General features: G+C 48.2%; 1 protein-coding gene across 2 annotated transcripts in view; it reads left to right on the top strand.

Annotated features, from left to right (window-relative positions):
• The first annotated feature begins 770 nt into the window (after positions 1–770).
• The window catches only part of LOC108264089 (AT-rich interactive domain-containing protein 3B), a 69,381-nt gene continuing 52,586 nt past the window's right edge, over positions 771–17,565 (top strand). The window contains exons 1-2 of one of the 2 annotated variants that reach the window (XM_047155252.2): positions 771–1,101; positions 2,559–3,149. In XM_047155252.2, the coding sequence (XP_047011208.1) occupies positions 1,066–1,101; positions 2,559–3,149 (627 nt within the window). In that variant the 5' untranslated portion in view covers positions 771–1,065. The remainder of the gene's footprint in view (positions 1,102–2,558; positions 3,150–17,565) is intronic. The other variant, XM_047155250.2, reaches the window with a different exon arrangement.

The following is a 17,565-nucleotide window of genomic DNA, read 5'->3' as shown; positions in this document are numbered from 1 at the left end:
CCTGAGTGGAAAAAATGCTAACCTTACTATTATTATTATTATTGTTATTATTATTATTAGTAGTAGTAGTAGTAGTAGTAGTGTTTTCCTTTTATTATGAAACCAGTAAGCTTGCATTTAACTATTTATTATTATTATTATTATTATTATTATTATTATTATTATTATTATTTATTTTTTTTTTTTTTCTTTCTGAATGTAAAAAATATCACTGAGCCCCTGGGCATCCCAAGACCCCAAAATGTTTTGTTGTTTTTTTCCCCCCTCTTTATTATGAAGCCAGTGAAACTTGTTGAAAAATCCTGAATTTCTTGAATTAAAAAATTATAATAAATCACTGATCCCCCTGAGTATGGGTATCCCTGAACCCCAGTATATTCTCTTTATTATTATTATTATTATTATTATTATTTAATTTGTTATAAAATCGATAATCCCCTGAGTATCCCTTACCTCAATATATTCTCATTCTCTTTTTTTTTTTTTCTTCCCAGTGTGAGAGCTATGGTCTTAAATCATGCGATAATATTACAGCCTTATGATTAAAAAAAAAAAAAGAAGACCTTCTTTGTTTAATATCTCAGATTAGAGTACAGCACACAATAAAATCATTCACTGATTATTTAGACACGTTAGCTGTTAATAGTTCCTATCAAAAATTGCTGTAAAACAAAATGAACTGCTGAACTCGTGAGTGTGCGCTTATCAGGGCAGTGCAATGGGCGTGGTTATGTAGTATACAGGCGGTGCTTTGGTGAAGGGGCGTGGTTTGTGTAGAGAAGGAGGAGCCGTGTGTTAATGCAAGCGCGAGTCACAGCCTGAGCGCTACAGGCGTTAGGAGATTATGTGGTTGAGGTTTTCACGTTTCCGTCCTCTTGCGTCACGTTAAACTTGGTTTTCTGGCGTCCCAGTGGAGTTCGTTAGCTGTTTACCATAGGTAGTCAGGGTTTTTGTTGTTGTTTGTAAATAATTCTTGATCCAGGTCAGTGGATAAGTTGCATGCGCGTGCGGCGAGAGCGCTTGAGAAAGTGAAGCGCGCGAGGAACAGGGCGAAGAGCCGAAGGGATGGTGGACAACTCCAGCAGCGACAAGACTCAAATGGTGAGTGACTTGAACATTACTAAACCCTCTCCAAGAGGGTCTGACACCTCCCTGTGTGCTCCTGAATGATCTACAGCGTCGTCTCGGGGCCAGCTCTGGAGGTCTCGTGAGCCTGCACTTCTCATATACTGTGTAGATGATTATTATTATTATTATTATTATTATTATTATACTTCTAATCAACACATTAGTGTAAATTATCAAGTTAAACGGTTATTATTTTTTTTAAAAAGTAAAAATAAAAAATATCTAATTATTTCCCATTTAAGTACAGCCTCTATATCTCTTGCTGTAACCGTGTATAAGCGTACTAAATAGTATCGATGTAAACATAGTAGGCTACGTGACCAACAGTCGCGTTCTCGCGCGTCGCCATGACTACGTTGCATACTAGCCTACTAAAGAATGTGACAAAACAGTGCGCGAGCGCTCTGTGTATGTCTATGGTGCTTTAGTATGCGCGCGGTTTTGGAGGTTTCTGAAAGTTTTCATTTGAATTATTCAACCAGAAATGATGTGTGTGTGTGTGTGTGTGTGTGTGTGTGTGTGTGTGTGTGTATATATGTATAATCACATCATTTCATAGACCTATTTATAAATGTGTATATATTTTCAAAAAGAAGCACATGAAGGTGTATATTTTGCATATTTCTTCTCCACAGGATGGACCAGACTGCCTATGATAATTATGATCATTGCAGTTAATGGTTATAAGGTTTATGGATTTGTTTATTTCAAAATCATCAGCTCATTTTGTTTTCAGTCTTTATTGAGCGCTGGCTTGTCTTCATATTTTGAGACCTCCCTTTAACCCAAACCTCACCCTAGTCCTCTGTAAGTGTGATGATGAACACATCACGTCCCCTACAGTGCACTCGAATCACTACAATTGACTCAGGCCTTTTTATTATTATTATTATTATTATTATTATTATTATTATTATTATTGCTATTATTTTTAAACCTGGAAATGTTTTAGTTCAAATGTTTTCGCACTTCCTGTTGCTTGTAGCGTAACCCTAATCTTCACAGACCGATTGTTAATTGGAGATCAAAGGCGGCCGTATAATTTATTGGCCCCCGGTCTGTCGAAGCCCTGACGCACAATTACACCTAGAAAAGGCCTTGTGCTGGCTCATGCATTATTTCAGAGAGAATAGCTCCGGGCTGAGATATCGATTCCGTGCACTCAGCAATGCATTATAGATGGAAGACGGAGAAATATCCAGCCGCTTTGATTGTTTGGGAAGCGAGGGATAATGCTACGAGCGACCGTGCTGAGAAGCGAGAGATGTCGTGTCGTTCTGACGATTGGGTTTTAAAAGGGATTTAGTTTCACGGGAAGCTTCAGCGCTTCTGAGATGTAATTAGAGTTGCATGTTTATGGCAGGTCATTGACGACTTTGTTACTTCCTCCCCCCCTCCTCCTCCTGTCTCTCTTTCTTTCTCTGTCTCAGGAGAGCAGTTTAGGAGGCAGCGTTTACCCTCAGGGAGGTGCAGCGGGGGTGAAGCTCGAAGCCGTGATGGAGCATTTGCAGCGGCAGCAGCAGGCGCGTTTGGAGATGGAGCGTAAGGAACGGCGCTTGCGCGACGCTCATCTGATGTACGCTCAGCAAGTGGCTGCTCAGCATGCCATCCTGGCGGCGGCTCGAGTCTCGGCACTGGGAAACAGCGGTAAAGCCCAGGTGCACGGGGTTGCCCTGGACGAAGTCGCTCGGGGCAGGGACTCGGGCGACGACGACGACGATGTCGATGCCGAAAACGATGACGAAGAGGAACCGGTGGCCGATGACGGCAGCGACGAAGACGAGGAGGACGGCCCAGTGAGCGGGCTGGAGTTTTTGCGCAAGCAGACGCTGGCGCTGCAGCAGAGCACCATGGCTAGGCAGTTTACCGGCTACGCTTCTGGCACTGCAGTAGCGAGAGACGACTCATCTCCCGTCAGGGTCAAAGAGGAGCCGGAGGACGACCTTTCACCTGCTGGTCCGCAAACCGCCACATCTCCAAACGGACAGGCCGACTGGGGCTACGACGAACACTTCAAACAGGTAGGAACGACTTTCCACGAAAGCCCTTTTCCCATCTTTTGTGTAAAGAATCATAAAAGAATTCCAAAACTGAAGGCAAATATGGTGTGTCCTAAACTGCCAAAGTGTGGAGCGTCCTTGAGGAAGGGCACGATATAAACTAACGGTGCTTACACGCCTGTTTATTTCGAGTCCGAATCAGATTGAAGTTGATTCTTTCGTTTCGTTGCTGTTCGGTTTCACATCGTATGTGATTTAAGAAGTGAACCAAACACAAAAAAAACGTCGTTTGAGGAAGCGTGTAAAGATACGTGTAGAACTTGCTGATTCGTCGGTCAGAGATATGGCCGGAGAACCCTGAATCAACTCGTTTCAAAGCTTTTGTGAATCGCATCTAGAGTTAATTTTCTCGAATTGTTCGCTGATCAGAATCTCCAGTTTCTCTAGTGCTGTCCTTCGGTTCAGTTTAACGCATCTCATCTACAAAAAAAAACCCTTTCGGCGTGTTTGATTCACTTCCTGCGGGCGAGTCGATTCGGAATCGAACACCTTTCCGGTTGTAATCGAGTTTCACTCGGAAGTGAATCGAGGCCTCTTCTCTCTCACGCTCTCGGGTCGTTTGGCGTTTCGGTCAACGCCTGACGGGGATTTTTTTTCTCACCTGCGTAACGAGGCGGAGAACGCGCCAGGGTTCGAGTCAAACTGTCTGAACACTGCAGCCTGAACCGACTCCTCCTCGCGTTAGCGGTAACGCTGGGTTATCCAGAAGTCTGTCGATATGAACTTTTTTTTTTATTTTTTTTTTAGATTTGAAATATGGACCGAACTCGGCGGCGTCCGTTCGCTTCATGATGTGCGACACTTCTGTTTGTGGTGGTGTTTTTTTTCTTCACCTTTTTCACGTGACGGAATGCGCTCGTGCTGTCTGCTCTGTACGTTTCCTTCTGCTCAGTTTCCAGTCATAAAGCTCTGATTTATGAAAATCAGCAGCACAGCTCGACACAGAATACTCTCTCTCTCTTCTCACACACACACACACACACACTCTCTTTCTCTCTCTCTGTCTCTCTTTCTCTCTCTGTCTGTCTCTCTTTCTCTCTCTCTCTGTCTCTCTCTGCCTGTCTCTCTCTTGTTCTCTCTATTTTTCTCTCGCTCTCTCTCTCTGTCTCTATCTTGCTCTCTATTTTTCTCTCTCTGTCTGTCTCTCTCTCTCGCGCTCTCTCTATTTTTCTCTCTCTGTCTGTCTCTCTCTCTCGCGCTCTCTCTATTTTTCTCTCTCTGTCTGTCTCTCTCTCGCGCTCTCTCTATTTTTCTCTCTCTGTCTGTTTCTCTCTCTCTCTCTCTCTCTCTCTTCCTCTCTCTGTCTCTTTCTGAAACGCACGTTTCTCTCTAGAAAGCATTGTACACGGAGTAATGCGAGTGCCCGCTGCTGACAGCTCGAACGCTGTTCGGTCGGCTGTTCGAGAGCTGGAGTCGGGCCAAGCGGCGTGCGCACTAATCCCACAGAGCCTGCGGAGGTCTGAGTCACGGCTGAGTCACTCCCACTGTCAGCTGTGGGGAGAAAGAAAAACCCTGGAAGTGTGCGCTGGCATCAAGCCAGAGCTCGTACGTCACGCTTTCACTTTGCACTCGCGCTCTGAGTGTGTGTGTGTGTGTGTGTGTTTTTTCCCATGCTCCTGGCTGAATCTCAGCAGCGCCTGGCCAGACCCCAGGGTGTGTAGAGACCAGTTTTGACAGTTCCCAGGAGGCGTGTGTGTGTGTTGGAGTGGTGTTAAAACACAGTGTAGACCTCCGCAGGAATTCCCTGGCAACGAGCGTAACACTCATTTTCAAACCGTAAGTAAACGTGTGTGTGTGTGTGTGTGTGTTCGGGGAGATCGCTGGCCGAACATGACTCCTGTTCTGGATGTGTGCCAGCACACACTCCCGCCGAAGCCTCGTCTCCTCCGAGCGCGCCATCATCGTCGCGCCGCCAGCCGAGGAAGTGAAACCGAGACAGCGCCGCGCGGTTAAAAACGTCACGAAGGCGTCGCTGTGAACTCCGGCACGCGTGAGAGCGTGCAGCTGGTCGACGTGCGATAAACGGATTTACACCACGTGAACGGTTCCACGCGTTCATTTCAGTCGCCGTGCCGTCGTGTACAAGTCCTTGTGGGCTAGCTGTCGCTATAGAGACGGTCACGCAGGAGATCTGCGCACGCTGCTGGATAAATGCGATTACGAGGACGTCCGGGACAAACAGATGGCTCGTCTGGCTCCGAGGCCGTTTAATTAAGCGGCATTAAGTGAGGAATAAAACACCGCCCGTGCGGGTCCGGGAAAATAATCCACAACGTTCACATCGGTGTTGTTTATGTTCCTTATTTTCAAATAACAGCACGTCCTGGAGTCTTTTATTCCTCTTCCTGTTACACCACAGCCCTGTGAAGAACACGCTGTACTTTTTATCCACTGATGGTTACAGAACGTCCACAAAACAAGTCTCTCGCGTCATAGTGGCTCTAAACGTCCCCTCTCCAGCCTTACAAAGCTCTGACACTGGAGACTCCTTCCTAAACATCTGCTTACAGGAAACGTTACACACAGCGGTTACACACAGCGGTTACACACAGCGGTTACACACAACATTTACACACAACGTTTACACACATCGGTTACACACAGCGGTTACACACAGCGGTTACACACAACGTTTACACACATCGGTTACACACAACATTTACACACAGCGTTACACACAACGTTTACACACAGCGGTTACACACAGCGGTTACACACAGCGGTTACACACAACGTTTACACACATCGGTTACACACAACATTTACACACAGCAGTTACACACAACGTTTACACACAGCGGTTACACACAACGTTTACACACAACGTTACACACAGCGGTTACACACAACATTTACACACAGCAGTTACACACAACGTTTACACACAGCGGTTACACACATTTACACACAACATTTACACACAGCGGTTACACACAGCGGTTACACACAACGTTACACACAGCGGTTACACACAACGTTACACACAGCGGTTACACACATTTACACACAACGTTACACACAGCGGTTACACACAACGTTACACACAGCGGTTACACACAACGTTTACACACAGCGGTTACACACAGCATTTACACACAGCGGTTACACACAACGTTTACACACAGCGTTACACACAACGTTACACACAACGTTTACACACAGCGTTACACACAGCGGTTACACACAACGTTTACACACAGCGGTTACACACAGCATGTACACACAGCGTTACACACAACGTTACACACAACGTTTACACACAACGTTACACACAGCGGTTACACACAGCATTTACACACAGCGGTTACACACAACGTTTACACACAGCGGTTACACACATTTACACACAACGTTACACACAGCGGTTACACACAGCGGTTACACACAGCGGTTACACACAGCGGTTACACACAACGTTACACACAGCGGTTACACACAACGTTTACGCACAGCGGTTACACACAACGTTACACACAGCGGTTACACACAACGTTTACGCACAGCGGTTACACACAACGTTACACACAGCGGTTACACACAACGTTTACGCACAGCGGTTACACACAACGTTACACACAGCGGTTACACACAACGTTACACACAGCGGTTACACGCTTTTTTTGTTGTTTGAAAATGTCAAATTGTTTCTTAAATATTTTTTAATGCAGTTTTCAACAAGAGCATGACAACTAAACTACAAGCAAACAAATGGAATCTAATAATAATATATTCATTAATTAATTACATAATGGAGTATAAATGGAAAAATAAAAAAAATTATTAATTTAAAAAACATTTAAAAGTATTTCTAAAAATATAATAGGTGTGTGTGTGTGTGTGTGTGTGTGTGTGTGTGTGTGTGTGTGGGACATTCACCTGACCTCTATAATCTCCTGTGTGTCACCGGGGTCCTGAGGCGCTCCCTGTGGTGTTAGTAACAGTGCTAGCTACCCCCCCCCCCCCCCCCCCCAAAAAAAAAAAAAAAAAAAAAACCACTGGAGTGATTAATAGGGTTTTAATTGGAGAACGAGTGCAGTGTTTACTCAACACCGTGTGTGTGTGTGTGTGTGTGTGTGTGTGTGTGTGTGTGTGTGTGTGTGTGTGAGTTTTGAGAAACAGATTTTCTTTTATTCTGCTTTTAATAATGCGCATGACTTTATTTTTTCCCAGGCTGAGCTATGACTGTTTCACAGGATGTGAAGTTCTGCGATCCCAAACTCCCTTTCTGCAATTACTATCTAATATCTAGAATAGTAATAATAATAATAATAATAATAATAATAATAATAATGTCGAACTATCTAATATTTGAATAATTCCTGTCATTCCCGGGTTCCTCCTATGATTAACGTGATGGAATGTGATTGCTGAAGTGTTTTTATTATTATTATTATTTCCCCTGGATATGGTGTGTAATGCACCATTTCTGTGATGCTGGAGTGTTTTATTCCTCTTGCACCACAGCTGTTTATTAAACAGCGTCACGTCGTGCTTTTTTTTCTTTTCTTTTCCATTTACGGCTACTCTCTAATGCTGCGGGACGTCTGCGAAACAAGTCGGTTCCTGTCGAGTCCTTCGGTAAATTCGAAGTAAAACAGTCGTTACTATAGAAACCAGGTTACATTGCATCATCGTCCTCATCATCGTCGGCTCCTCCTCCAACTCCTGTTTGTTTCTAGAAGGAGCGAATGGATGTTGCATAATGTAAGCGTTTCCGTAGTAACACAGCGAGCTGACTCAGCGGGGAGGATCGATAAGGCTTATTTATCGATAGGAGAGACAGACAGACAGAGAGCCAGACAGACGGGGTTAGAGAGAGATAGAGAGACAGAGAGAAAGAGACAGGGTTAGAGACAGAGAGAAAGACAGGGTGAGAGAAAGAGAGACCGAGAGATAGAGAGACAGGGAGAGAGAGAGACAGGTTTAGAGACAGGGTTAGAGACAGAGAGAGAGACAGACAGACAGCCAGAGAGAGAAAGAAAGAGACAGAGAGAGAGAGAGAGACAGGGAGTGAGAGAGAGAGAGAAAGAGACAGGGTTACAGACAGAGAGAGAGACAGACAGACAGAGAGAGAAAGACAGGGAGAGAGAGACAGGTTTAGAGAGAGACAGAGAGAAAGACAGGGTGAGAGAAAGAGAGACAGGGAGAGAGAGAGACAGGGAGAGAGAGAGAGAGAAAGAGACAGGGAGAGAGAGACAGGTTTAGAGAGAGACAGAGAGAAAGACAGGGTGAGAGAAAGAGAGGCCGAGAGATAGAGAGACAGGGAGAGAGAGAGACAGGTTTAGAGACAGGGTTAGAGACAGAGAGAGAGACAGACAGACAGCCAGAGAGAGAAAGAGACAGAGAGAGAGAGAGACAGAGAGAGAGAGAGAGAGAGAGAGAAAGAGACAGGGTTAGAGACAGAGAGAGAGACAGACAGAGAGAGAAAGAGACGGAGAGAAAGAGACAGGGAGAGAGAGACAGGTTTAGAGACACAGAGAGAGAGAGACAGGGTTAGAGACACAGAGAGAGAGACAGGGTTAGAGACACAGAGAGAGAGACAGGGTTAGAGACACAGAGAGAGAGAGAGACAGGGTTAGAGACACAGAGAGAGAGAGAGACAGGGTTAGAGACACAGAGAGAGAGACAGGGTTAGAGACGGAGAGAAAGAGACAGAGAGAGAGAGACAAGTTTAGAGACAGGGTTAGAGACAGAGAGAGAGACAGACAGACAGCCAGAGAGAGAAAGAGACAGAGAGAGAGAGAGAGAGAGAGAGAGAGAGAGAGAGAGAGAGAGAGAAAGAGACAGGGTTAGAGACAGAGAGAGAGACAGACAGAGAGAGAAAGAGACGGAGAGAAAGAGACAGGGAGAGAGAGACAGGTTTAGAGACACAGAGAGAGAGAGACAGGGTTAGAGACACAGAGAGAGAGACAGGGTTAGAGACACAGAGAGAGAGAGAGACAGGGTTAGAGACACAGAGAGAGAGAGAGACAGGGTTAGAGAGAGAGACAGGGTTAGAGACACAGAGAGAGAGAGAGACAGGGTTAGAGACACAGAGAGAGAGAGAGACAGGGTTAGAGACACAGAGAGAGAGACAGGGTTAGAGACACAGAGAGAGAGAGACAGGGTTGGAGACAGAGAGAAAGAGACAGGGTTAGAGACGCAGAGAGAGAGAGAGACAGGGTTAGAGACAGAGAGAAAGAGACAGGGTTAGAGACACAGAGAGAGAAAGAGACAGGGTTAGAGACACAGAGAGAGTGAGAGACAGGGTTAGAGACACAGAGAGAGAGAGAGAGACAGGGTTAGAGACACACAGAGAGAGAGAGAGAGAGACAGGGTTAGAGACGCAGAGAGAGAGAGAGACAGGGTTAGAGACAGAGAGAAAGAGACAGGGTTAGAGACACAGAGAGAGAGAGAGACAGGGTTCGAGACAGAGAGAAAGAGACAGGGTTAGAGACACAGAGAGAGAGAGAGACAGGGTTAGAGGCACAGAGAGAGAGAGAGACAGGGTTAGAGGCACAGAGAGAGAGAGAGAGAGGGTTAGAGACAGAGAAAGAGACAGGGTTAGAGACACAGAGAGAGAGAGAGACAGGGTTAGAGACAGAGAGAAAGAGACAGGGTTAGAGACACAGAGAGAGAGAGACAGGGTTAGAGACACAGAGAGAGAGAGACAGGGATAGAGACACAGAGTGAGAGAGAGACAGGGTTAGAGACACAGAGTGAGAGAGACAGGGTTAGAGACACAGAGAGAGAGAGACAGGGTTAGAGACACAGAGAGAGAGAGACAGGGTTAGAGACACAGAGAGAGAGAGACAGGGTTAGAGACAGAGAGAAAGAGACAGGGTTAGAGACACAGAGAGAGAGAGACAGGGTTAGAGACACACAGAGAGAGAGACAGGGTTAGAGACAGAGAGAAAGAGACAGGGTTAGAGACACAGAGAGAGAGAGACAGGGTTAGAGACACAGAGAGAGAGAGACAGGGTTAGAGGCACAGAGAGAGAGAGAGACAGGGTTAGAGACACAGAGTGAGAGAGACAGGGTTAGAGACACAGAGACAGAGAGACAGGGTTAGAGACACACAGAGAGAGAGACAGGGTTAGAGACAGAGAGAAAGAGACAGGGTTAGAGACACAGAGAGAGAGAGACAGGGTTAGAGGCACAGAGAGAGAGAGAGACAGGGTTAGAGACACAGAGTGAGAGACACAGAGTGAGAGAGACAGGGTTAGAGACAGAGAGAAAGAGACAGGGTTAGAGACACAGAGAGAGAGAGACAGGGTTAGAGACAGAGTGAGAGAGACAGGGTTAGAGACAGAGAGAAAGAGACAGGGTTAGAGACACAGAGAGAGAGAGACAGGGTTAGAGACACACAGAGAGAGAGACAGGGTTAGAGACAGAGAGAAAGAGACAGGGTTAGAGACACAGAGAGAGAGAGAGCCAGGGTTAGAGACAGAGAGAGAGACAGGGTTAGAGGCACAGAGAGAGAGAGACAGGGTTAGAGGCACAGAGAGAGAGAGAGAGACAGGGTTAGAGGCACAGAGAGAGAGAGAGACAGGGTTAGAGGCAAAGAGAGAGAGAGAGACAGGGTTAGAGACACAGAGTGAGAGACAGGGTTAGAGACACAGAGAGAGAGAGACAGGGTTAGAGACACAGAGAGAGAGAGAGAGACAGGGTTAGAGACACAGAGTGAGAGACAGGGTTAGAGACACACAGAGAGAGAGAGACAGGGTTAGAGACAGAGAGAAAGAGACAGGGTTAGAGACAGAGAGAAAGAGACAGGGTTAGAGACACAGAGAGAGAGAGACAGGGTTAGAGACACACAGAAAGAGAGACAGGGTTAGAGACAGAGAGAAAGAGACAGGGTTAGAGACACAGAGAGAGAGAGACAGGGTTAGAGACACACAGAAAGAGAGACAGGGTTAGAGACAGAGAGAAAGAGACAGGGTTAGAGACACAGAGAGAGAGAGACAGGGTTAGAGGCACAGAGAGAGAGAGAGACAGGGTTAGAGACAGAGAAAGAGACAGGGTTAGAGACAGAGAGAAAGAGACAGGGTTAGAGACACACAGAGAGAGAGAGAGAGAGAGAGAGAGAGAGAGAGAGAGAGAGAGAGAGAGAGGGTTAGAGACAGAGAGAAAGAGACAGGGTTAGAGACACAGAGAGAGAGAGACAGGGTTAGAGACACAGAGAGAGAGAGCCAGGGTTAGAGACAGAGAGAGAGACAGGGTTAGAGGCACAGAGAGAGAGAGACAGGGTTAGAGGCACAGAGAGAGAGAGACAGGGTTAGAGGCACAGAGAGAGAGAGAGACAGGGTTAGAGGCAAAGAGAGAGAGAGAGACAGGGTTAGAGACACAGAGTGAGAGACAGGGTTAGAGACACAGAGAGAGAGACAGGGTTAGAGACACAGAGAGAGAGAGAGAGACAGGGTTAGAGACACAGAGTGAGAGACAGGGTTAGAGACACACAGAGAGAGAGAGACAGGGTTAGAGACAGAGAGAAAGAGACAGGGTTAGAGACAGAGAGAAAGAGACAGGGTTAGAGACACAGAGAGAGAGAGACAGGGTTAGAGACACACAGAAAGAGAGACAGGGTTAGAGACAGAGAGAAAGAGACAGGGTTAGAGACAGAGAGAGAGAGACAGGGTTAGAGACACACAGAAAGAGAGACAGGGTTAGAGACAGAGAGAAAGAGACAGGGTTAGAGACACAGAGAGAGAGAGACAGGGTTAGAGGCACAGAGAGAGAGAGAGACAGGGTTAGAGACAGAGAAAGAGACAGGGTTAGAGACAGAGAGAGAGAGACAGGGTTAGAGACACAGAGAGAGAGAGACAGGGTTAGAGGCACAGAGAGAGAGAGAGACAGGGTTAGAGACAGAGAAAGAGACAGGGTTAGAGACAGAGAGAAAGAGACAGGGTTAGAGACAGAGAGAGAGACAGGGTTAGAGACACAGAGAGAGAGAGACAGGGTTAGAGACAGAGAGAGAGACAGGGTTAGAGACACAGAGAGAGAGAGACAGGGTTAGAGACACAGAGAGAGAGAGACAGGGTTAGAGACAGAGAGAGAGACGGGGTTAGAGACAGAGAGAGAGACGGGGTTAGAGACACAGAGAGAGAGAGAGACAGGGTTAGAGACCGAGAGAAAGAGACAGGGTTAGAGACACAGAGAGAGAGAGAGAGACAGGGTTAGAGACACAGAGAGAGAGAGAGAGACAGGGTTAGAGACACAGAGAGAGAGAGACAGGGTTAGAGACCGAGAGAAAGAGACAGGGTTAGAGACACAGAGAGAGAGAGAGACAGGGTTAGAGACCGAGAGAAAGAGACAGGGTTAGAGACACAGAGAGAGAGAGAGAGACAGGGTTAGAGACACAGAGAGAGAGAGAGAGACAGGGTTAGAGACACAGAGAGAGAGAGAGACAGGGTTAGAGACACACAGAGAGAGAGAGACAGGGTTGGAGACAGAGAGAAAGAGACGGGGTTAGAGACACAGAGAGAGAGAGACAGGGTTAGAGACACAGAGAGAGAGAGAGACAGGGTTAGAGACCGAGAGAAAGAGACAGGGTTAGAGACACAGAGAGAGAGAGACAGGGTTAGAGACACAGAGAGAGAGAGAGAGACAGGGTTAGAGACACAGAGAGAGAGAGAGAGACAGGGTTAGAGACACAGAGAGAGAGAGACAGGGTTAGAGACAGAGACAGGGTGAGAGAAAGAGAGAGAGAGACAGGGTGAGAGAGAGACAGGGTGAGAGAGAGACAGGGTGAGAGCGAGACAGGGTGAGAGCGAGACACGCACACAGAGAGAGCGAGACAGAGACAGAGAGAGGATGGAATGGCCTCGTTTATCCCTCATGACGGACACGGCAGCGAATAAAACGATACACATTTTAAAAACGCAGGAAATGGTTAAGGTGCTGTGAATGAGGCTGTGGTTTTCCTGTTTAAGCGACACACACACACACACACACACACACACACACACACACACACACACACACACACACAGCACGTGCACGACTCTGATCAGTGTCTTTGTGTGAAGACGTGGCGGTTTTCCAGTTTCTGCACGAGTCTCGGACACTTCTGAAGAAGCCCGGGTTTGTTCAGACGTTCTCTACGAGCTCTCCTGTTTCCGTAGAGATGATGATGATTTGAAAAACATGTATTCTGCTGATTACAATCAGGGTTTCGTTTCTTTTTTCATATCAGGGTACGACCGATTTTTATGAAAATGTAACCAAGTCCAGTTTTTGAAGCTACGTATTCAGACAGCTGATATCATATCGTTTCATTTCAGACAGAGACAGACAGGGGGTGAGAGAGAGAGAGAGACAGACAGACAGACAGACAGACAGACAGACACACACACACACACACACACACACACACACACACACAGAGAGAGACAGAGAGAGACAGACAGACAGACAGGGTGAGAGAGAGAGAGAGAGAGACAGACAGGGTGAGAGAGAGAGAGAGAGAGACAGACAGAGACAGACAGGGTGAGAGAGAGAGAGAGAGAGAGAGAGAGAGAGACACACACAGAGAGACAGAGAGAGACAGACAGACAGACAGGGTGAGAGAGAGAGAGAGAGAGACAGACAGACAGACAGGGTGAGAGAGAGAGAGAGAGAGAGAGAGAGAGAGAGACAGAGACAGACAGGGTGAGAGAGAGAGAGAGACAGAGACAGACAGGGTGAGAGAGAGAGAGAGACAGACAGGGTGAGAGAGAGAGAGAGAGACAGACAGGGTGAGAGAGAGAGAGAGAGACAGACAGGGTGAGAGAGAGAGAGAGAGAGAGACAGAGACAGACAGGGTGAGAGAGAGGGAGAGAGAGAGACAGAGACAGACAGGGTGAGAGAGAGAGAGAGAGAGAGAGGGAGAGAGAGACAGAGACAGACAGGGTGAGAGAGAGAGAGAGAGACAGAGACAGACAGGGTGAGAGAGAGAGAGAGAAAGAGAGACAGACAGACAGACAGACAGGGTGAGAGAGAGAGAGAGAGAGAGAGAGACAGACAGGGTGAGAGAGAGAGAGAGAGAGACAGACAGGGTGAGAGAGAGAGAGAGAGTGAGAGAGAGAGAGACAGAGACAGACAGACAGGGTGAGAGAGAGAGAGAGAGAGAGAGGGAGAGAGAGACAGACAGACAGGGTGAGAGAGAGAGAGAGAGACAGAGACAGACAGGGTGAGAGAGAGAGAGAGAAAGAGAGACAGACAGACAGACAGACAGGGTGAGAGAGAGAGAGAGAGAGAGAGAGACAGACAGGGTGAGAGAGAGAGAGAGAGAGACAGACAGGGTGAGAGAGAGAGAGAGAGTGAGAGAGAGAGAGACAGAGACAGACAGACAGGGTGAGAGAGAGAGAGAGAGAGAGAGACAGACAGACAGACAGACAGACAGGGTGAGAGAGAGAGAGAGAGAGAGACAGACAGGGTGAGAGAGAGAGAGAGACAGAGACAGACAGGGTGAGAGAGAGAGAGAGACGGAGACAGACATTCTCACCCACCAGCCGGCTCTCTGCTGACGTATGGAAGCTACGAACTTTTGAAACTGCTGCTCGTGCTGCATCACAAGGCAGCGTGACACTCTATGAGGAAAGCTCTATCCGCTCTCTTCCGCATATTTGATGTCACAGATGTCTGTGATTGGCTAGTGTGTGTGCACTGTGAGTGACAGGGGAGAAAGAGTAAGCCCCTCCCACCCAGAGAGCATGGACCATTTTGATCTCCTGGACTCCCCGCTACGGCTAGCTGTGGCATGGCCGGGGTTCCATCTTGCGATCTACCCCCAATGTAGAGTGCACAGGGACGGTACCTGAACGGGTGTGTGTGACTGGTGTGTGTGACTGGTGTGTGTGACTGGTGTGTGTGACTGGTGTGTGTGACTGGTGTGTGAAAGGACAAGCTACCCAACTGAACTGTGTCAGAGCTCCGGTGCTGGTTTTAAACAAAAATAATAAAGCGGGAGATACTGAGAGAGACAGCGGGAGAGACAGAGGGAGAGACGGAGAGAGACAGAGGGAGAGACGGAGAGAGACAGAGGGAGAGACAGAGAGAGACAGAGGGAGAGACGGAGAGAGACAGAGGGAGAGACAGAGAGAGACAGAGGGAGAGACGGAGAGAGACAGAGGGAGAGACGGAAGGAGAGACGGAGAGAGGGAGAGAGAGGGAGAGATGGAGAGAGAGGGAGAGACCGATGGAGAGACGGAGAGATAGAGAGAGAGGGAGAGACAGATGGAGAGACAGATGGAGAGAGAGAGGGAGAGACAGATCGGGAGAGAGAGGGAGAGACAGATGGGGAGAGAGAGGGGGAGAGACGGAGGGAGGGAGAGACGGCGAGAGACGGGGAGGGAGGGGGAGAGACGGAGGGAGAGACGGAGAGAGGGAGAGACGGGAGGAGAGACGGAGAGGGACGGAGAGACTGAGAGGGAGGGAGAGATGGAGAGAGACCGGGAGAGACGGGGAGAGACGGGGAGAGACGGAGAGGGAGGGGGAGAGACGGAGAGGGAGGGGGAGAGACGGAGAGAGGGAGAGACGGGAGGAGAGACGGAGAGGGACGGAGAGACTGAGAGGGAGGGAGACAGGGAGAGAGACAGGGAGAGACGGGGAGAGACGGAGAGGGAGGGGGAGAGACGGAGGGAGAGACGGAGAGACGGAGAGGGACGGAGAGACTGAGAGGGAGGGAGAGACTGAGAGGGAGGGAGGGAGAGATGGAGAGAGACGCAGAGAGAGACAGAGAGAGACGGGGAGAGACAGAGACACGGGGAGACGGAGAGAGAGCGATAGCGAGGTTCTGTCGTTTGGCCGTTTTTCCCCTCCACTGGAAATATTTCCATCCACGTCACGCTTGTAAATAACGTTCTGCGTCAGGAAGCAGAGTGACGATGTCCGAGTGAAGCCATCTGTGCTGACGATCAAACACCCGTACAAAGTCTTGGTGTGTATGTGTGTGCAGAAGTGAGAGACGGAGCGAGTGGGTGGTGTGTGTGTGTGTGTGTGTGTGTGTGTGTGTGTGTGTGTGTGTGTGTGGAGACAGGGCAGGACTGTACAAGCAGTGCTATCATCGAGGCCTTGAAGATTCCTAAAGGCCAGAAATAGAGGTATTGAATGTAGGAGGTCGGTGGTGTCGGGGGAGGGGGAGAGCGAGACAGAGATAGGTTTGTGTGTGTGTGTGTGTGTGGTGTGTGTGTGTGTGTGTGTGTACGTAAAATTCACTGGGGGTTGGGAGCAGGAAGTATCGCTCTGTTTCAACACTGCGTTGCGCCACCTACAGAAAACATTCCTGAATGAAAGGGTTAAGCCTTCAAACTGTCTAGCTGGGATTCTGTTCAGGTGTGTGTGTGTGTGTGTGTGTGTGTGTGTGTGTGTGTGTGTGTATTAGCAGCACTGGCGTGGATGATTGACACGTCAGGGTGCTGCAGTTATGAAAATGCTGTCAGTTAAAGGTTCATTTAACCACATCCACATTTTACAGCGTTCACTACAGGTGTCTCAGGTGCAGCTTCCTGGTTACGTTTATCTCGCCGTATTCCAGTAACTCCCACTTCCCGTTTCCTTTTTTGGGTTGGAAAAACAACAACGAAACAAAAAAACAAACACGGGATCGAACCGGCCGGACCCGGCACTGACCGCGTGGCGACGAGGACTCGAGAGAGACCCGCGTTCGAACCGTAAAGACTGGAACAGACGGCGCGATACAGAACCGTTCTTTCTGGAACCCAAGATGAACGTCTCCCGGAGCGCGGAGAAAGAAAGGGTCCGCTCACGGTCCGAAACGCACGCGCCCATCTGTGAAACATGGTGGAGGTGGCGTCATGGCCCGGGCTCGCATGGCTGCTTCTGGAACATTCTCACTAACCTTTACTGACGAATTGAGACGTTTACCGGAACATTCCGTCTGATAATTTACCGAGAAGGGCATCCGAATGAATCAGGAGGAAGTTCCCTACTCGAACGCAGCACGTGGTACTCGTCCGTCTGCTCCTTCTAGATCTAGTCTGTTCAGTGCTACGTCTCGCACACTCGCACACGGTCACGTGCGGCGTAGTAATAACCCGAGACACCGTGTGGGAGAAAAAGAGAAACATTTAGATCTCACACCCACCCACACACACACACACACACACACCCTGGTGTTTTCCCTCCACTCACTAACACAACCTCATGCAAACCGTGTGGGATTTTTTTATGAATCGGCAGCAGCTTTGTCGGGTTTCTCGTGCAGGGCGCGGTGAGGAAACGGACGTTAACCGCTTTTATGCGTACGGGTCGACTCTGGCGCCGTGTATTACAGAGGTTCACGGCGCACTCGTAACTTCACTCGGGTGTCGAACAGAAGAGCACGCGTGGTATTAATCCTGACCAATGAAAGCGTCACCGACGCTCCGTATCGACCGAAAGAGGAGAAACGAACAGC

Source organism: Ictalurus punctatus, chromosome 4, assembly GCF_001660625.3.
Source record: "Ictalurus punctatus breed USDA103 chromosome 4, Coco_2.0, whole genome shotgun sequence".
Taxonomy (NCBI): Eukaryota; Metazoa; Chordata; class Actinopteri; order Siluriformes; family Ictaluridae; genus Ictalurus; species Ictalurus punctatus.
The sequence above is the reverse complement of the archived record's forward strand: the minus strand, read 5'-3'. Positions and strand labels throughout refer to the sequence as shown.